Here is an 18445-nt window from a genome sequence, read left to right on the forward strand (position 1 = left end):
GGAGAGAGAGAAAGAGAGAGAGATAGAAACATCAACAATGAGAGAGAATCATTCATCGGCTGCCTCCTGCACGTCCCACACTGGGGATGTAGCCCGCAACCTGGGCATGTGCCCTGACTGGGAATCAAACCCTGACCTCCTGGTTCATAGGTTAACGCTCAACTGCTGAGCCATGCTGGCCTCGGCTATTCTACCTTTTGATACATTTATTCATTGATTCAAACATTTATTCCCAATTTAAAAATGTGTCAAACACCTTAACATAGACCTCACCAAAGATATTCAGATGGCAAATAAACATATTGAAGATGCTCTACATCACATGTTCTCAGGGAAACACAAATTAAAACAAGATGACACTATGCACCTATTAGAATCACCAAAATCTGGAAAACTGATAGCACCAAATTCAGGTGAATATGTGGAGCAACAGAAACCTCCATTCACTGCCAGTGGGAATGCAAAATGGTACAGCCTATTTCCTTATAGAACTAAATATTCCCTTATAATACAAATCAGCAATTATGCACCTTGGTATTTACCCAAGAGTTAAAAACATGTTCACACAAAAACCTGCACACAGATGTTTGCAGCAGCTTTATCATAATTTCCAAAACTTGGAAGCAACTGAGATTTCTACAGTGAGTGGATAAATCGTGATACATCCAGATAGTGGAATATTATTTAGCTCTTAAAAAGGAATGAGCTATCAAGGCATAAAGAATCATGAAGGAATCTTAAATGCATATTGCTAAGTGAATGAAAACAATATGAGAAGGCTACGTACTCTGTGATTCCAATTGGAAAATCAAAACTATCTATATATATCCTATATAATAAAAGCCTGATATGCAAATTGTCCCCTCGGGCGGTCGTTCGACCAGGAGACTGGGAGTTCAACCACTCGCTATGACCTGCGCTGACCACCAGGGGGCGGTGCGGAACCTGGTAGGCATTGGCAACGCGGACCTGGCAGTGGACGGCCGTGGAGGCGCTGCCAGCCCCAGTGGGTCCTGACAAGAGCGGGACCATAGTGGGATGGTGGAGCAGGTGAGCGGGCGACGCCATGTCAAGACGGGTGCAAGCAGGGGCCCAATTGCCCCACAGATGGTGACCAGCGGCGGCGGTGGGGGGGGGAGCGGTGCCAGGCCAAGGCGGGGTGCCAGGCGGGGCTACGGGGCTGTGAGGCTGGGGGTGCAAGCTGGGACCCGATCTCCACAGACCACCCTGAGGGACCCAACCTGTGCACAAATTCGTGCACTGAGCCTCTAGTATATACATAAAGGCTAATATGCTAAGTGTCCCTCCCACTGTCCAACCGGTCACTATGATGCGCACTGACCATCAAGGGACAGATGCTCAACGCAGGAGCTGCCTGACGTGCACTTGCCATTTACAGAGAAACAGCAGTGCGGACCTGGTGCTGACAAAGCAACACTCAGCTTCCCCCAAGTGGGACACAGGCCCTGCCACCACCCAGAAGCAACAGCTCACCAAATCGCAGCCAACACTGGCACAAACTGCAGCCCACAGCCCAACCCAGCCCAGCCCAGCAACGGTGGCTGTGGGTGCTGGGTAATGACATCACGTAGCAACATCCAGCTTCCTCTCCCTAGCAACAGGATATCTATCTATCTATCTATCTATCTATTTATTTATTTATATATCTACACTATTTATATTTATATATCTGCACCAGAAGGCAGATGCTCAATGCAGGAACTGTCCCCTGGTGGTCAGTGCGCTCCCACAGGGGGAGCTCTGCTCAGCCACAAGTCAGGCTGACGGCTGCCAGCACAGTAGTGGTGGCGAGAGCCTCTCCCGCCTCCTCAGCAGCACTAAGGATGTTCGGCTGCAGTTTAGGTCTGCTCCCCGCTGGCAAGTGGAGATCCCCTGAGGGCTGCCGGGTTGCCAGAGGGATGTCTGACTGCCAGCTTGGGCCCGATCCCCCCAGGGAACGGGCCTAAGCCAGCAGGTGGACATCCTCCGAGGGGTCCCAGACTGCAAGAGGGCACAGGCCGGGCTGAGGGAACCCCCCCCCCCAAGAGTGCACAAATTTTTGTGCACCGGGCCTCTAGTGTGTGTGTGTGTGTGTATACACACACACATACATACATACATACATATACATATAGATATATATATATATGGCTAATACACTAAGTGTCCATCCAGGTAATGACGTCACATAGCAATGCCTGACTTCCTCTCCCTAGTGACCACTAGTCTCCTTGCAGTTTCTTCAACCCAGTAACACGACTTGCTTACCAAAATACAAATTTCACTATCCTGGTTCTTTAAAAAGAAAAAGAATGAACAACATAAACTGATGAGCAAAAACAGAACCAGAGTCATAGAAGCATCGAGTAGATTGTCCAACCTATGAGGGAAGGTGGGGATTGAGGGGCTAAGAGATCAACCAAAGGACTTGAATGCATGCATCATATGAGCATAACCAATGGACACAGATGTTGGAGGAGGGGGGACATGTGCTGGGGGGTTGGGGGCGGCCAGGGAGAGGTCAATGGGGGAAAAAGGAGACTTATGTAATACATTAAACCAGTGATTCCCAAAGTGGGCGCTACCGCCCCCTGGTAGGTGCTGCAGCGATCCAGGGGGGCGGTGATGGCCACAGGTGCATTTGGGGGCGATGAGTAACTGCTATTAAAATTTTTAAAAAATTAATTTCCAGGGGCTGAGTACTATTTTTTCTGGAAAGGAGGCGTTAGACCAAATAAGTTTGGGAACCACTGCATTAAACAATAAAGAATTTAAAATAAAAAAAGAAAGAAAAAGAAAAGAAACAGGATGATCCCACATCAGTATGCTGGTATTCAGGCAACATTTTCAGCCTCAGTTATGCTGTGTCACTTCTTGATCTCACCGACAGATCAACCATGTAGAAGGACACCTTATCAGGCACTCTATCAGAGGCATGTTGGTCTTATGGGAACAAGTCTGTGCTCATCCCTGGAATTTTCTTTATTTTGCTAGAATTTAAATTCCTAGGTCAAAATAGTGAACATTCTTAATGTTTTTGATACATGGCCTTCAATTTTTTTTCAATAAATGTACCTATTAACACATTTAAAAAAATGTATTGACCATCTACCACATACACAGCATTGTGTTGAAAAATGACAATAGGGCAATGAACAAGATAACTTTATTCCTGAAGCTCACCTAAATCAGAGATTGAAAGACAGATAAATAAGAAAACAAGTAAGATAACTAGATTGTATAAATTACAAAGGAAATAAACAAGGTGGTGTGACAGAGTAACTGGGAAAGGCTCTCTTCTGTGAAGCTTCTTGTAGTTTTATTCTGTTTATTCCCAAGACAAACTGGCCAGACAGCCAGGCTCGGGACTGGAGGAGCTAAAAGTAGAGAGAAGACACAGCACTCCTAGTGAAGATAATCAGAGAAATGGCAAGAAAAAGCTCTAGTTCATCACAGATGTGTAAACTGGCTTAGGGAAAGTTAGTGATTTGGTTAAAGTCTCAAGCTGGGACTGAAAGAACAGTTGTGATTTGAGAAAACAGGTGACATGTTGGGTGAAAGAAAGAGTACAAGTACAGCCTCTAGTTCAGCGGTTCTCAACCTGTGGGTCACAACCCCTTTGGGGGTTGAACGACCCTTTCACAGGGGTCGGCCTAAGACCATCGGAAAACACATATATAATTACATATTGTTTTTGTGATTAATAGTATGCTTTAATTATGTTCAATTTGTAACAATGAAATTGGGGGTCACCACAACATGAGGAACTGTATTAAAGGATCGCGGCATTAGGAAGGTTGAGAACCACTGCTCTAGTTAGAGCAAGAGAATATGTAAAGTTAAACTCTGAAGAGGGCCCTGATTATGGGGCTAGTATCTCAGAAGCAATGGTAACTCTACTTGTTGTGGGTGGAGGGTAAGCATAATCAGACTGTGCTATGCTGGGGGAAAAATAACTTCTTTAGGAAAGTTTTGTTTGGTTGTTTTTGTGCATGTGGGTGGGTGTTTGCACAGTGGGGAACTACGCTTGGGAAATACATTAAGAGACCACTATAACTGGCTTGGTGTAAAATTTTAAAAACTGACCCTAAGAGGTAGCAATAGGAATGAAGAAAGAGAGACAGTGTGAGAGCAACTCGGAATATGTTTGACTGCAAGTATAGTAATGGTACCAGAAATATACCTGCAGAACCCAACATGACATAACTCCAGTTCTACAGCACTAAATAAACCCTGCATGTTTTCACAAAAGTGTTGGAACTTTTCCACAAACCTCAATGAGCCAAAGTTCCTTCTATTGAAGAATATCATGCCTAAGAGAGCATCACCTATGTTTGAGGAATATGGTTTCATAGTATCTTTTTTTAAATCTCAGCAGATAAATGTGTATACATATTAATTAATTTAGCATTACAATTCCCACCTATTCTTAAACACAATGTAAACCACATTACTCGATTCAAATGGCACACAATTTCCAAAAGGAAACTATATGTTATGTTTTCTGTTTTAAGTCCAGGTCCCACATAGGCCTCAACAAATAAGAATTTGAAAATTGTTTTAAAGAAACAAACGGACTCATACCAGATTTAGTATGTTGAGAAGGCCCACTGCTATTTTTAGAATAAGCAACACTTCTCAATGTGCAACTTTTTCCAAGTGATACTAACAAGGTCAAGGATCATATCCTATCTAAAAACAAGACGTATACAACATAGCTAGGATCCCTTACAATGGTTTATCTACAAGTGTCTTGGATGTTATTTATGTTTATTTTACACACATCTTTATGTTTATATATTTATATTTGTACTGTTCTTATATATGTTTTCATTCTATTCATTGATATTTTCACATATGGCAATGTTATATCGTACTGGTGGCCTTTTTAAAAAAATGCCTTGGATTTTTACCAGCATTTCACATTCATTGGATAATTTGGGGTTCAGAACGACCTTGCGAAATATGTAAGTAAAATATCATCTTCCTCTCTGTACGGTGGTGGAATGAGAGCTCAGAAAGGGTAAGTAACTTGACTCGTTCAAAATCGCACAGTAACTGGCAAGCGCAGGGTCCTAACCTGGCCTTCAGACCATGTTCACGCTCTTCTCCCCCCAGGACACTACCGATTTAATACTTTAGTATTCTTGAGTCTCCAGCAAACCCGGACTGTAACGAAAAGCCACAATTCCAAAACGTTGCCGCTCTGCCCAAATCCTGAGTGTGAACTGCAGCCGGAATACTAGTCCTTCTCAGTAAACATACACACAAGCACACGTCTCCGTCAGGACCCCACTCGGTGCCGGGTGTGCTCCACTGCACAAAACTTACTAAGACGCACTACCGCCTTAAAGCAGAACCCTGAATGGAACTGTCTTATTCACTCCATGGGAAATGCAGTCAATGCAAAAGGTGACTCAGATCGTTAAGCTATGGTTCTCTAAATCAGTAACTGTGGACACCCAAGGAAAATAATAAATTACACAAACCCCTCTCCACCCCCACCCCACCCCCCAAAGTTGCCTAAGTGTCAAAGACGGAGGTGGGGCTGGAGCCAGCATTCCTCCTCCCTGCAACTCCCACCATCCCCAGGCAACCCACCCCGCAAAGCCCAGCGGGTCTCTTCCGACCCCCCCCTCCCCATCCCGCCGAGACCAGAGTGACTACCGGCCCCGGAGTCCCCCCCACCCCCACCCCACCCCGCAATCCAAGGCAAGAGCCCCGCCGAGAGCTGCCGGGGCGACTCGCAGGGCCAGGGCCACCCCTTCCTCAGGTATCCCCACCTGTCCCGGCAGCCCGCGCACCTGGGAGCCCTCGCCCCAGCAGACGACGCGCGGCGGGAACCGGCCGGTCAACGCAGCGCCCCGGGGCGGCCGGGCGCCCGGGGGGAAGTCCTCTTCCGCTTTCCCCCCCACATGGCCGCAACAGACCGCGCCCCGCCCCCGCCGGCCCCCCAGTCCCTCCGGGCCCCAGATCGCAGGGGGGCTGCAGGGGGGCCGGCGCTGCGAATGGGGGGGGCGGGGGGAGAGCGCAGTAGGCGCGCCAGCCCAGGGACGAGGAGGAGCGCGTCTGGCCGGCCGCGGGGGCAGGCGGAGAGGGCAGGGGAGCGGAGGGGGCCGGCGCCGGGGCCGCGGAGGCGGGCGTCTACCTGCGAGCAGAAGTAGGAGCCCTGGATGCCCAGCTTGATGCAGGTGGGACACTGGAGCTTGGCCTCGCTGCTGCAGCCGGCCGTCTCGCACACGCGCGTCTCCACGGCCGCCATGCTGTCTGGCTGCTGGAGGAGCGCCTCGCCGAGGAAGAGGAGGAGGAGGAGGGAGGGAGGAACGGCCGGTGGAGGGAGGGCCAGGGAGGGAGCGAGGCCGAGCGGGGGAGGAGCTGGGCCCGCCAGGCCGGGCGCGGAAGGAAGGAGAGCGCCCGACAGGCCCAGGCCGAGCTGCGCGCCCCGCCCCGGCCCCGCGCGCGCGCAGCGGGCGCCCCGCCCCCCCCTCCCCCCGGCCTCGCCCCGCCCCCCGGCGGCCGGCGCACGTGGGGCACCGAGGACCTGGCCGCGACCCCCACCCGCGCGGCAGCCGCCCCTGGGAGCGCTGGGCGGGGCGGCCGGGAGGCCCGCGAAGGGAGGCCCACGTGCCTCGCGCTCTGCCGGAGGCAGATGCCCAGTCGTCCCTCCTGACAGCCCCGGTGTCCTCAGTGTGCCCGCTCCGGGCGGTTGGCGAGGGCGGTTCGCTCCTCGGCGTCAGTCCCGCCGGCAGCTCCTAGGAAAGGGGACTAACGCCCCTTTGTAAAGTTCTGCTTCTCGTGGACGCCGCTCTGAGGCCTGGGGGCCGCGGCTCATTCACAAAGAACGAGCCGGAGAGCTGTCTGAGGAGGGGGGCTGGGGCTGGCGTTGGTCCTCCCTTGCGCCGGGTATTCCTTTCCCAGCACCCCCTCCATTCACAATCTAAGGTGCTAATAGTAGGGCAGCGGCTACTATGTATTCAGTACAAGCCTTAGTTATACTGTATCTATGTTTCTGTATCATCCCAAGTAATTTAAGAGGTAAATAGAGGGGAATTGTAAGAATCATGAAACGTCAGTTGCAAGGAGCCTTAGAGGTCATCCGACGCAAACCTGTTGCCTCAATCTCTCCAACCACATCCCAGATCTGCCATTTTCTGACTTGTGCTTGAATACCTCCTGTCACTAGAGAAGAGAGAGGAACTAACATTTATTGGTCAACTAAATCAGCGGTTCTCAACCTGTGGGTCGCGACCCCTTTGGGGGTCACCTAAGACCATCGGAAAACACATATATAATTACATATTGTTTTTGTGATTAATCACTATGCTTTAATTATGTTGAATTTGCAACAATGAAAAATACATCCTGCATATCAGATATTTACATTACGATTCATAACTGTAGCAAAATTACAGTTATGAAGTAGCAACGACACTAATTTTATGGTTGGGGGGTCACCACAACCTGAGGAACTGTATTAAAGGGTCTCGGCATTAGGAAGGCTGAGAACCACTGAACTAAATACTGTGAACTTTGTGATATCTAACCCATTTTTTAATGCATATTTTTTAAAATATATCTTTAATGATTTCAGAGAGGAAGGGAGAGGGAGAGTTAGAAACATTGATGAGAGAGAAACATTGATCAGCTGCCTCCTGCACACCCCCTACTGGGGATGTTCCCGCAACGAAAGTATATGCCCTTGACCGGAATCGAACCTGGGACCCTTTTCAGTCCACAGGCCAACGCTCTATCCACTGAGCCAAACCAGTTAAGGCTAAATGCATATTTATTAGACAAGAAAAGCTCACATAACTTTTATTTTAAATAACTTTGTTTTGCAATGTAAGCAATGCAAATAATGTAATAAAATTTAATATGTTATATACACATAAGCAAAAGGGCATCAACCACCAAATATATGTGTGTATATATATATTTTTACATGTGTATATATGTACATATAAAATATTTTTTTATAAAAACAGGAAAACATACCGTGCAGAGTATTTAGTCACCTGCTTTCTTCAATTATTATGCCATGAACTTTTTTTCTTGTCATTAAATATACTTTTACCCCATGATTTTACAGTCTGTATAACATTCTGTTGTATGGATAATTTACTGAACCAAACTCACTAATAGGCATATAGGTTATTTTCAATTGTTATATGTTACACACAAGGCTTCAGGGAATACCCTTTTAATAAGAACTTTGCATACATCCTTATTTACTTAGGATATATTCTTTGGGAGGGGGGATATATAGTCTTGAGAGTGGAATCCATGCATCAAAGGGCTATCACTTCATTTTTTATACAGTTTGTCAAAAGTTTCTTCAGAAAGTGTGTACATGTTTACACTCTGGTCAGAACTGCACTAGAGATCTTATTTCCTGAGACTATACTAGTGCCAGTTACGATCTATTTTTAACGCTTGTAATTTTGATAAGTGAAAATGGTGTCCTGTTTTTTTAATAAATTATAAGACTTTTCTCTTATTAATATTTGTATTTTTCTTTTATGTTTGCTTTTATTTATTAAAATTTCTTTTTTGCAGAAAAATACTGGAGAAGAAGAAGAAGAAGAAGCAGCCAAGACACAAATTGGCCACAATACCATCAACTAAACACATCAATGTTTCATTTGTCCTTGTTACCTTTAGTCCTTATCCACGGGCATATTCAATGTTTACATATTGATCAAATGTTTTAGTCTATATATTCACATAACATTAATCCACGGATTACTCTTAGATTTAGAAAAACCAATAAGTCCTCTTCTATATGATAGCTCTTTATGTATTTGAGACAAAGTATCATATCTTATGATTTGCCAGTTCCGACAACATCCCCTTGTATTATATAGAACGTTTAGATCCCTTGTAATCCATGTCCATCTACTCTAAAGAAATTCCAGCTTGTTGACCCCTGATGGGTCGTGTTCAGGATTGAACTAGTAAAATGGAGGAACAAGAATTTCTGAAAATTCTGGTCCCAAAGACCCTAAGGTTTCTTCTTGGGCACAAGGAGGGTAGAGACTGTCCTCCCCCTACTGACCGTCTGCTCTGGGGACTGCTCTTCCTTGCCCGTGGGCAATAAGCAAACCTCTTTGCCTTCAACCCTGCTCCTTTAGTCATGTTTTCATGGGCAAATTGTTTAACCTCACTTTCCATATCTGAAAAATCCAGATTAGAGTACCTGCCTCATAGAGTTTGTTGTGATTAAGTTGGGTAGGATTTGTGTAGTGCTTAAGAGCCCAAAAAGTACTTGTTAGTCTTACCTCTCACTATTCTTCATGCCTTGGCTTTGACCCTCCAGCAATAACAAACTGCTCACAGTTCCCTGAACACACACTGCTATTTTATTTTTGCATATTCTTATACATGCTGTTCCCTCTGCCTGGTTGGCCTCTCTCTATTTGATCTCTCAGTGCAATCACTATTTCTTCAAAATCCAGCATAGGCATCACTTCACCCATTAAACTTTTGCTGACCTCCTCGGTGCTACCTTTAAACCAGGTACAAAGTGCAATTGTAGCAGTTAATAATTTTAGTTCACATTTATTAAGGTCTTACCAAATGCTAATGTATGAGTACATATAGATGCTAATGGGTTTACTTTTCATCTTCACAAGGCCTCTATAAGGAAGGTCCTAGTACTAATCCCATTTTTTCTCTCTAGCCCAAGGTCACATAACCAGTAGGTGGCTTAGCCTGGACTTGAGCTCAAGTGAGTTTAACTACAAAACTCGCACTCTTAACCACTATACTCATTGCCTTTAATTTTTCACCCATCTCTCACCTACCAGACTGACTTCCTTGTGACAGGAGAGTTTATTTCTCATTTTTCTCTATATCCCCAACCTTTAACCCTATCACAATGCTTGACATATAATAAATGCTCAATAACGGTTTTCCTTCTTAATTTTTTTATAAATATGAATTATCTCAAATATACAAAAAAGAAAAGAATGTGGTGTGTGTGTGTGTGTGTGTGTGTGTGTGTGTGTGTGTGAAGAAAGAGAGAAGAGAGAACATATTCCATCAGTCAGAACCTGGCAAGGAGCAGATGACACTCTCAAGCTGGGAAATTTGACAAGAGTGAAGAATTTAATAAAGGGTCCATATGTTAAGGCATGTGCAGTTAACAATGGGGCAGCATTTCCATTCCATTCCAAGGAATAAGGGGACAGGGCAAATACCAAAACCCAAAGTGAGCTGGGTGGAGAGAGCTTCCTAACAGGAGTTGCAACCTTCGGTTAAGAAACATAGTCAGCCCGGCTGGTGTGGGTCAGTGGTTGAGTGTGGACCTATGAGCCGGGAGGTGCCTGGTTCGATTCTAATCAGGGCACATGCCTGGGTTGCAGGCTCAATCCCCAGTAGGGGGCGTGCGGGAGGCAGCTGAGCAATGATTCTCATCATTGATGTTTCCTCTTTGAAATCAATTTTAAAAATATTTAAAATAAATAAAATTGAATAATGGAATTTTCTGACAAGGACTAACATTGTCCTTGCTCTGTCATAGCCTCATACTTGACAAACATCCTGGTATAAACAATGGGTTGGGAGTCAGAAAACTGCTGCATGTGTATGGCTCCTAACTCTGCTTTGTGGAAGGCACTTAAAATCATTGAGCTTTTGTTTCCTCATCTGTAAAACACTGTTATAAAAATCAAATGAACAGGTGCTTATGAAAGCACTTTGTAAAGCACCACATGAATGTAAATGACTGCTGTTTATTGTTGCCCCACCTCTTTCTGTAACATGTCTTGTGAGAGCAGGCAGGCACCTTGTCTCTTGTCTGTTTGCTATTTGTCTTTCTTGCCCATAATGAGGGCTGGCACTGAATAGACCCTTCATTAATCAGGGAAGGAAAACTGCTAAAACAATCCCCAAATTCTCAGTGGCTTAAGAAAATCAAAGTTTACATTCCCCTTATGTCAGAATCATCTATACATGTCAGCCAAGGAAGCCCTGCTCTCCAACTCAATCAGAGATTCCAGATCCATCTTTTATCTCTACCATTGATAGGCCCTTGGAAACCTCACCTGAGGACAGGCTGCACATGAGCAATTGTGCTTGTGAGATTTAACAGGCCAACCCTGGGAGCGCTGCTCTTCATGCTAGCCCATTCCGTTGGCCAGAAGTCAATCACTGGTCACATAGTGCTCCAATGAAAGCTAGAAATCCTAAATAATAAAAGGCTAATGTGCAAATCGACCAAACAGTGGAATGACCGGTTGCTATGAAGCACACTGACCACCAGGGGACAGATGCTCAACGCAGAAACTGCCCCCTGGTGGTTAGTGTGCTCCCACAGGGGGAGCGCCACTCAGCCAGAAGCCGGGCTCATGGCTTACGAGCGCAGCAGCAGTGGTGGGAGCCTCTCCCACCTCCACGGCGGTGCTAAGGATGTCCAACTCCCTATGGGGAGTGGGCCTAAGCCAGCAGTCGGATATCCCCCGAGGGCTTCCAGACTGCGAGAGGGCACAGGCCTGGCTGAGGGACCCCCCCCTCCCATTCCAAGGGCACAAATTTCGTGCGCCGGGCCTCTAGTGTAGAAATAAGAGAAAATGAGTTTGATCAATCAGCATCTAGCTATCAGCATCTATCATTCAAGAGATATTTGTAGAATAAATAAAGGAGTGAATAAATGAATGCAATATACACATACTAATGCAGCCTAATATCCACTATTCATTTTTAGCATCCCAATAATGCTTTAATATTGAATTTTCATCATCTAAAATGCCTAGAGCACTTTTACTGTGTGTGCAGCATTGAGAATCGACTTGCTTCTCAAGAATCCTGTTTCCCAGAAGTAGGGTTTGGAAGGATTGGTTGTCAAATGCCAATGCTGCCCCATTACTAGACCCATTCTCTGATGACACCATGGCAGTGTCTACCTTCCTTAGAAAACACAGCGAGAAACTCTTTTTTCTGAAATCTTTCAAAATCTCATATGTATGGCTTGTAATGTGCACCTACCTGCTTGGCCACCTCAATCTTCTTCACAGGTGAGCACCTGCATGCTAAAACATCTGAGGTCAGGCCTCAAGAGAGCTGCAATGGCAACTTTAACTCCTCTTGGAATACTCTCTCTCAGGACCTAATCAGCATGTAAGAAGTCTACCCTGAGACTTTTGTGTAGGAATCACTTTTTTTTTTCTGGACAGCCACATAAAAATTCAGTGTTGGAAGTTTGTAGATACAAATATGAAAGGTGAAACTACATCTTCTAGATAACATTGGAAAATATCTTCATGGCATTGTAGAAGGCAACAATGTCTTAAACAAGGCAGAGTCTTCATTTATTTAAGGCCACCCTTTCCCCCTCTGCTCTGCATGCCATCTTTGTCTTAAATCAAGCATCCATATGTGAGTGGATTTGTGTCTTGATACCATTAGATTATATTAGCCCATTTTGCTATCCCTTGTCTCTATTCCTATAGCTGTATAGGGTGTACTGTTCTCCCACTTAGTTCTTTTTCAAGAGATTCCGTTCTTATCCCCAAGAAAGGCGAGGAAAGTGTCCATGGGAGGTTGAGTAGAACCAACTAGGACAGGGCATCTGAGTTCAACAGTGACTAGGAAGTCTTCCTTGCAGGCATGGGGATCCATTTAGCTCAGAATAGGGTGTCACTACCTACATAGGGTGCAGAGGGGGGTCCATGCAAGGAGATAGCATGGCACTGGGTGTCAGAGCCTGACACCTCACCCAGCTTAGGCTGACACCCACTATGGCCTGCCTCTTTTTGGAGATTCCCTTTTTATCCTGCTCAAGCTCTGATACTCAGTGTGAGGATGGTATTTCCCAAGGGGAATGACCTGGAGTAGGTGTCAGAGCCCCAGCCTGGTGACGAGGACATCTCTGCAGAGTGACAATCCAGACTTGGTATCATGACCTGAGTAGGGTGAGAAGGGCATCCTCACAGAGGGATGGCTTAGCAAGGGTCATCAGCTCTTGAGTGTAGAGAGGAGGGTGCCAGCCCAGGGGAGGGGGGAAGGTCCACATGGAAAGTCATAGCCTGATGGGGTAAGGTAGGAGACCCACCCCCCTTGTGGGATGGTCCAACATGGGGAGCCTGAATGCTATTTGGACATGGGGAAGGGGGCAGGCACAAGGTGTAGGAGCCTGAGCTGAGTGAGGAAGTAATCCATGTGGAAGGGGAGACTGATGTGGTGTGTTGATGCCTACATGTGGTAAGAAGAAAATGTGCAGAGGGGAAGGCAACGGTGGCAATGGAGATTATTTGTGTATGCTGGGTCCATTAAATAAATTAATATGTGAAGGGTAATTAAAGCCAGTTTTCTCTTTCAAAGAAGGGAATTAAAATATGGAAAGGTAGAAAACTAAAACAAACTCTGTGATGCTAAATTGGAATTTGAGTAATCTGTGTGAACTACCATTTTAAATATATAGACTAGTGGCCCAGTGCACGAATTCATGCACATTGAAAGAAAATTAATTAGAAATATTTTAATATTGCTATTTGCCCTTTATAATATAAGTGTCAGAGATTAAAGAAAGTTAGTAAAATGTATATGAAAATAATATATAAATTGATTAATAAATAAACAATAACAACATGATATAACAACAACAACCACAAAGACATGATATAAAAAGAACAAAAACATGATATAAAAACAACATTGATAAATTGATTACACTTATTCTAACACTGAGGCCAATGTCAGATGGGGACAAATCAATTCTTGGAATCAGAACAACCTCTCCTCCGCAGATCCTGTTAATACTTCAGCTTCAATTATGTTAGGTCACAATCTTCTGATAATAAATCTAGTACCATTACAAAGATCCCATCTACTATTAAGATTTCTCAGTAGCATGGTGATTGCACCTACTTTCAATTCTAATTTATGACATGGCATTCCCGAAGGAGTAATACTTCTAAGAAATTCAATGGGAAAATTTTCCTTTTTGGCATCATCCATTGAATCTAGTATTATTGTCAATTACACTGTCATCTGAGTCGTAATACAATATCCATTCCCCAGCCAAGGCAGGTGCAATGTGATTGGTCGGGGGGGGGGCCACCATCTCTCCATGATCGCCGCCCCCCCCCACCCCCCCGCAGAGGGAGGCCCAGGACATCAGCCGGCGGGGCAATTGATCCAGGATGGGGGCTCTGAGATTGCCCCAAAGAGGGAGGCCCAGGCCACCCTCTGCACAGTGATCGATTGGGAAGCCCCGGCAAGGTGGGTGGGGCCTCCCTCTGCTGGGTGATCGATCTGGGGGCCCCACAATCGATCACCCCACAGAGGGAGGCTCAGGCCAGCCAAGTGATTGCACCCCATGCCTGTTGCCCACAGAAGGAGGTGACTGGTGGCAGGGGAGGGGAGGGCAGCACCACACAGATGGCAAGCAGTGGCAGTGGCGGGGGCAGGGCCAGCTGCCAGCAGCCAGGGGAAGGAAAGCCCCAATAGGCCCTGATCGCCAGCCAGGCCTAGGGACCCTACCTGAGGGGTCCCGGATTGTGAGAGGGTGCAGGCTAGGCTGAGGGACCCCCCTCCCATGCACAAATTTCATGCACGGGCCTCTAGTCAATTTATAAAGGACAAAATTTAACTTCAGAGTTGACAAGCCTAGCAGACACCACCTTACTCAAGTAAGCAAAGTAAATACCATTGGGAAAGGGACATAGTGAAATTGTGCTCCACCTGATTAAATCCAGTGAGAAGAACTTATGTCGCTTCCAACAATGCCTCAAGTAAATCTAATCATGAGGAAACATCAGACAAACCCAAACTGAGGAACATTATACAAACAACTGCCTTGTCATGGCCAAAAGAGTTAAGGTCATGAAAACAAAGGAAATACTAAGGAACTGTTTTGGACAGTGGAGACGAAAGAGACATGACAATTAAAAACAATGTATGATGCTGAAGTGTGTCCTTGGGCTCTACGGGACATTATTTGAACACCTGGCAAAACTTGAACAGGTTCTGAGGATTAGATCGTAGCAATGTACCAATGGCAATTTCCTGATTTTCATAGCAGTGTGTGGTTATGTAGAAGAATGCCCTGGTTTTAGGAAATACACTCTAAAGTTTTAGGGAGCCCTGGCCAGTGTGGCTCAGTTGGTTGGAGCATTGTTCTGTAAAGGTTGTGGGTTCAATTACCGGTCAGGTTGCAGGTTTGGTCCCCAACTCTCTGGTTGGGACACATACGGGAGGCAACCAATCAGTGTGTCTTTCTCACATCGATGCTTCTCTCTCTCTCTCTCTCTCTCTCTCTCACTCACTCTCGCTCTCTCGTCAATAAACATATAAAGTATTAGGGAGTGATGGGCCATTGGTAGGCAATTTACTCTCAAATGTTTAAGAAAAAACAATCCTTGTACTATACTTCCAACTTTTCTCAAAATTTGAAATTCTTTCAAGAAATATAGCCTCATTCCATGCAAGGTATTTACAAAATAATGTTTATATTTTTAATGTAAAGTACAATAAACTTTAACAAATTTTTTAAATTATAGGCAGAGCTCGTTCTTGACTTATAGATATTGTGAAAATTGCTGGATCTACTTTGAGGCAATAGGTTGACCTTGATTTAAATGCTTTCAATTTAGCATGTACATATTTTAATTCTACTAGAAAGTGGTTTTTATAGTTAATACTAATAACGTACATACTTGTCTATGCTTTTATGTGTGTATGTACACAGAGTAACAGAATAACAGAACGATGGCCTCACACAAATGCACATTTCAGCCATGAACCACACAAAACATATTCCTGTACTAATATACAATATCCATGTGTTCATTAGACAATGGATATGAAAAACTGTATCTCTAATAATAATTTTTATTCAAGAAATGCAATAGAATTAGCATGTCTTGCTAAAACCTATATAGAAGTCATAGTTCCTTTACTGTATTTCCATAGAGTGACTTTTCTGCAATATACTTCAAAAATCTTTTAATAACCAAATTACGTAACAAGCTGTTTACAATCCTGAGCAATTATATTTTGTTCTTATTAAATTACTAGAGACCCAGTGCACAAATTCATGCACCAGTGCACCCTCAGCCTGGCCTGCAGGATCAGGCCGAAACCAGCTCTCTGACATCCCCTGAGGGGTCCCAGGTTGCGAGAGGGTGCAGGCCAGGCCAAGGGACCCCATTGGTGCATGATTGGGGCTGGGGCGGGTTGTGGGAGGTTGGCCAGCTGGTGGGGGGGTGGAGGGGACCATGGGAAGGCTCCAGGGCGTGTCTGGCCGGACCCCAGCAGCTAGATAACCTACCAGTAGACTGTCTGCCTCCTAGTGGTCAGTGCATGTCATAGAGAACAGTTGAGTGGCCTTAGCATATTATTAGCATATTATGCTTTGGTTGGTTGAATGGATGACTAGATGACTGGACACTTAGCATATAAGGCTTTTATTATATAGGATAAAGCACTAATTTCATTTTAATATATGCTTTCATTAAACTATGAGTATGAATAACAAAATTTCTCTTTGTCTTTATTTGCCAATGTGCATGTGGAATCATCCTTGGGAGGAAAAGCTCACATACCCACCTCACACATAAATACATAGGCTTTTAAATTATTCCAAATATGACACTTACATTTAAAGTCATATTAAAAATTGACATAATAAATATTAGTAAATATTTGTTAGTGCCTTTTTTAAAAACAATATTTTTTTATTGATTTCAGAAAGGAAGGGAGAGGGAGAGATAGAAACATCAATGATGAGAGAGAATCACTTATTGGCTGCCTCCTGCAGGCCCCTCACTGGGGACGGAGCTCGCAACCTGGGCATGAGCCCTGACCGGGAATCAAACCAAGACCTCCTGGTTCATAAGTCAATACTCAATCACTGAGCCATGCTGTTAGTGGTTTTAAGAGGATGGTTTTTGGAAGGGAGCGGCTATAGGGTCAAGCCTCAGACTGACCTGTGGCAGAGCACATACAAGTCCCAGCTTGGAGGGCAGAGCCCTCCTAGCACAATTAAGCTTGACCTTATAGTCCTTCCTTGTTCCTAGGTAGCTAATGGGCTGTGAGAGGTACAACAAGTGCTGCCAAAACAAGGCTTGAGTAACAAAATAGATTTGAAACTTGCAAGAACATTGTAAACATGTTGACCACTCCCCTTGTTTTGCTATGTGTGATCTGACTATAAAATAAAGACTCAGCTTACAGGCTGGGTCACTGTTTCCTCATCCAGGCAGTGACCCACCTGCTCCCAACTGTATTCTCTTGTCTGTCTTCTTTAATCCCTCACTGCCTGTCTGCAGGTTCACCTTGGCCATGCTGGACGCGATTCAGGTTTTCACACCTTATCAATGATACCTACTGATGGTATCTGATGCTAGCATCCTTTCTAAAGAAAAGGTCTTTAAATATGACTTCCCTTCTGAGAAGAAAACCTAAATAAATAGTCTAAAATTGAGAATTAAGAATATTTTCTATGCACAAAGATATTCATAGTAGATAAGCCTAATTATTTAATGATTTGAGACTAGATAAACTATGAAGCCCACATTTAATAGAAAATTGTACAACCCTTTAAAATTGTTTGTAAAGCTATTTATGAATATAAATAAATGCTATTATTTACTGTTAATTATAAAAAGCAGAATTTTAAAATTTTTATAAAAGCAAAGAGAAACTCAAAACAGAAACATAAAAAAAGTATAGAAGAAGCATACCCAAATATGCATAATACTTATCTTTGCCAATGTGCACAAGACAATGTCAATGGGACAATGACAAATAATTTTTTCTATATATTTTTCTATATTTTCTAGTACCCCTAATGAAGGTGTGTTTTCTTAAAATGAAGGGGGAAAGCTATTTAAAATGAAGAAGCATTATTTCTTTAATTTACATAATATACTATTGATAATAATATGAAATCCACATATTTTTGGATTTTCAAAATTATCTATTTCTTTTGAATTCATTACAAGTTCTGGATTGCAGTTCAATGATAATGGTGAGGATTTTTCAACATGCATTTCCAAAAAGTAACATCTAAGAGTTCTGGATTCTCACGCCTAACAAACTCCTGGAATCATCTTCTCTATTTTCATAGAAAACACATATTTCATTTATAATCCAACCTCTGAATTGATTGATTCCAATTTTGTGCTAATACAGCGCTAAAATGCAATGCCTCAGATAAATATGAACCAAGCTCTACGAAGGTTCATTGGAAATACGTGTTCCATGTTGCAGTTTGGTTTCCTTCCACACCGTCTAACAGATTACAGTGGCAAGTGGCATCATATGCTAACCCTTTGAGGCAGCGAGAGATACTGAAGAGTTGCTTGAATTTATTTCCGCTGCCAAATCCTAAATGTATTACAAGACTGTTCTAAGATTGATTACACATACAAGTTGAACTGAAGGTGATTTTTTAAAAAGTGGGCCTAGAGATGTGATATAAAATAAGCACCATTCTGGTTTT

General features: G+C 44.2%; 1 protein-coding gene across 1 annotated transcript in view; it reads right to left on the reverse strand.

Annotated features, from left to right (window-relative positions):
- Positions 1–6310, reverse strand: part of METAP1 (methionyl aminopeptidase 1) — a 68001-nt gene extending 61691 nt beyond the window's left edge. Inside the window, exon 1 of the mRNA XM_070392376.1 lies at positions 6149–6310. Coding sequence (XP_070248477.1) covers positions 6149–6262 — 114 coding nt within the window. The 5' untranslated portion in view covers positions 6263–6310. The remainder of the gene's footprint in view (positions 1–6148) is intronic.
- Between the last annotated feature and the right edge of the window lie 12135 nt (positions 6311–18445).

Source organism: Myotis yumanensis, unplaced genomic scaffold, assembly GCF_028538775.1.
Source record: "Myotis yumanensis isolate MYYU_CA2020_CCGP unplaced genomic scaffold, mMyoYum1.0.hap1 SCAF_1, whole genome shotgun sequence".
NCBI classification, from domain to species: domain Eukaryota; kingdom Metazoa; phylum Chordata; class Mammalia; order Chiroptera; family Vespertilionidae; genus Myotis; species Myotis yumanensis.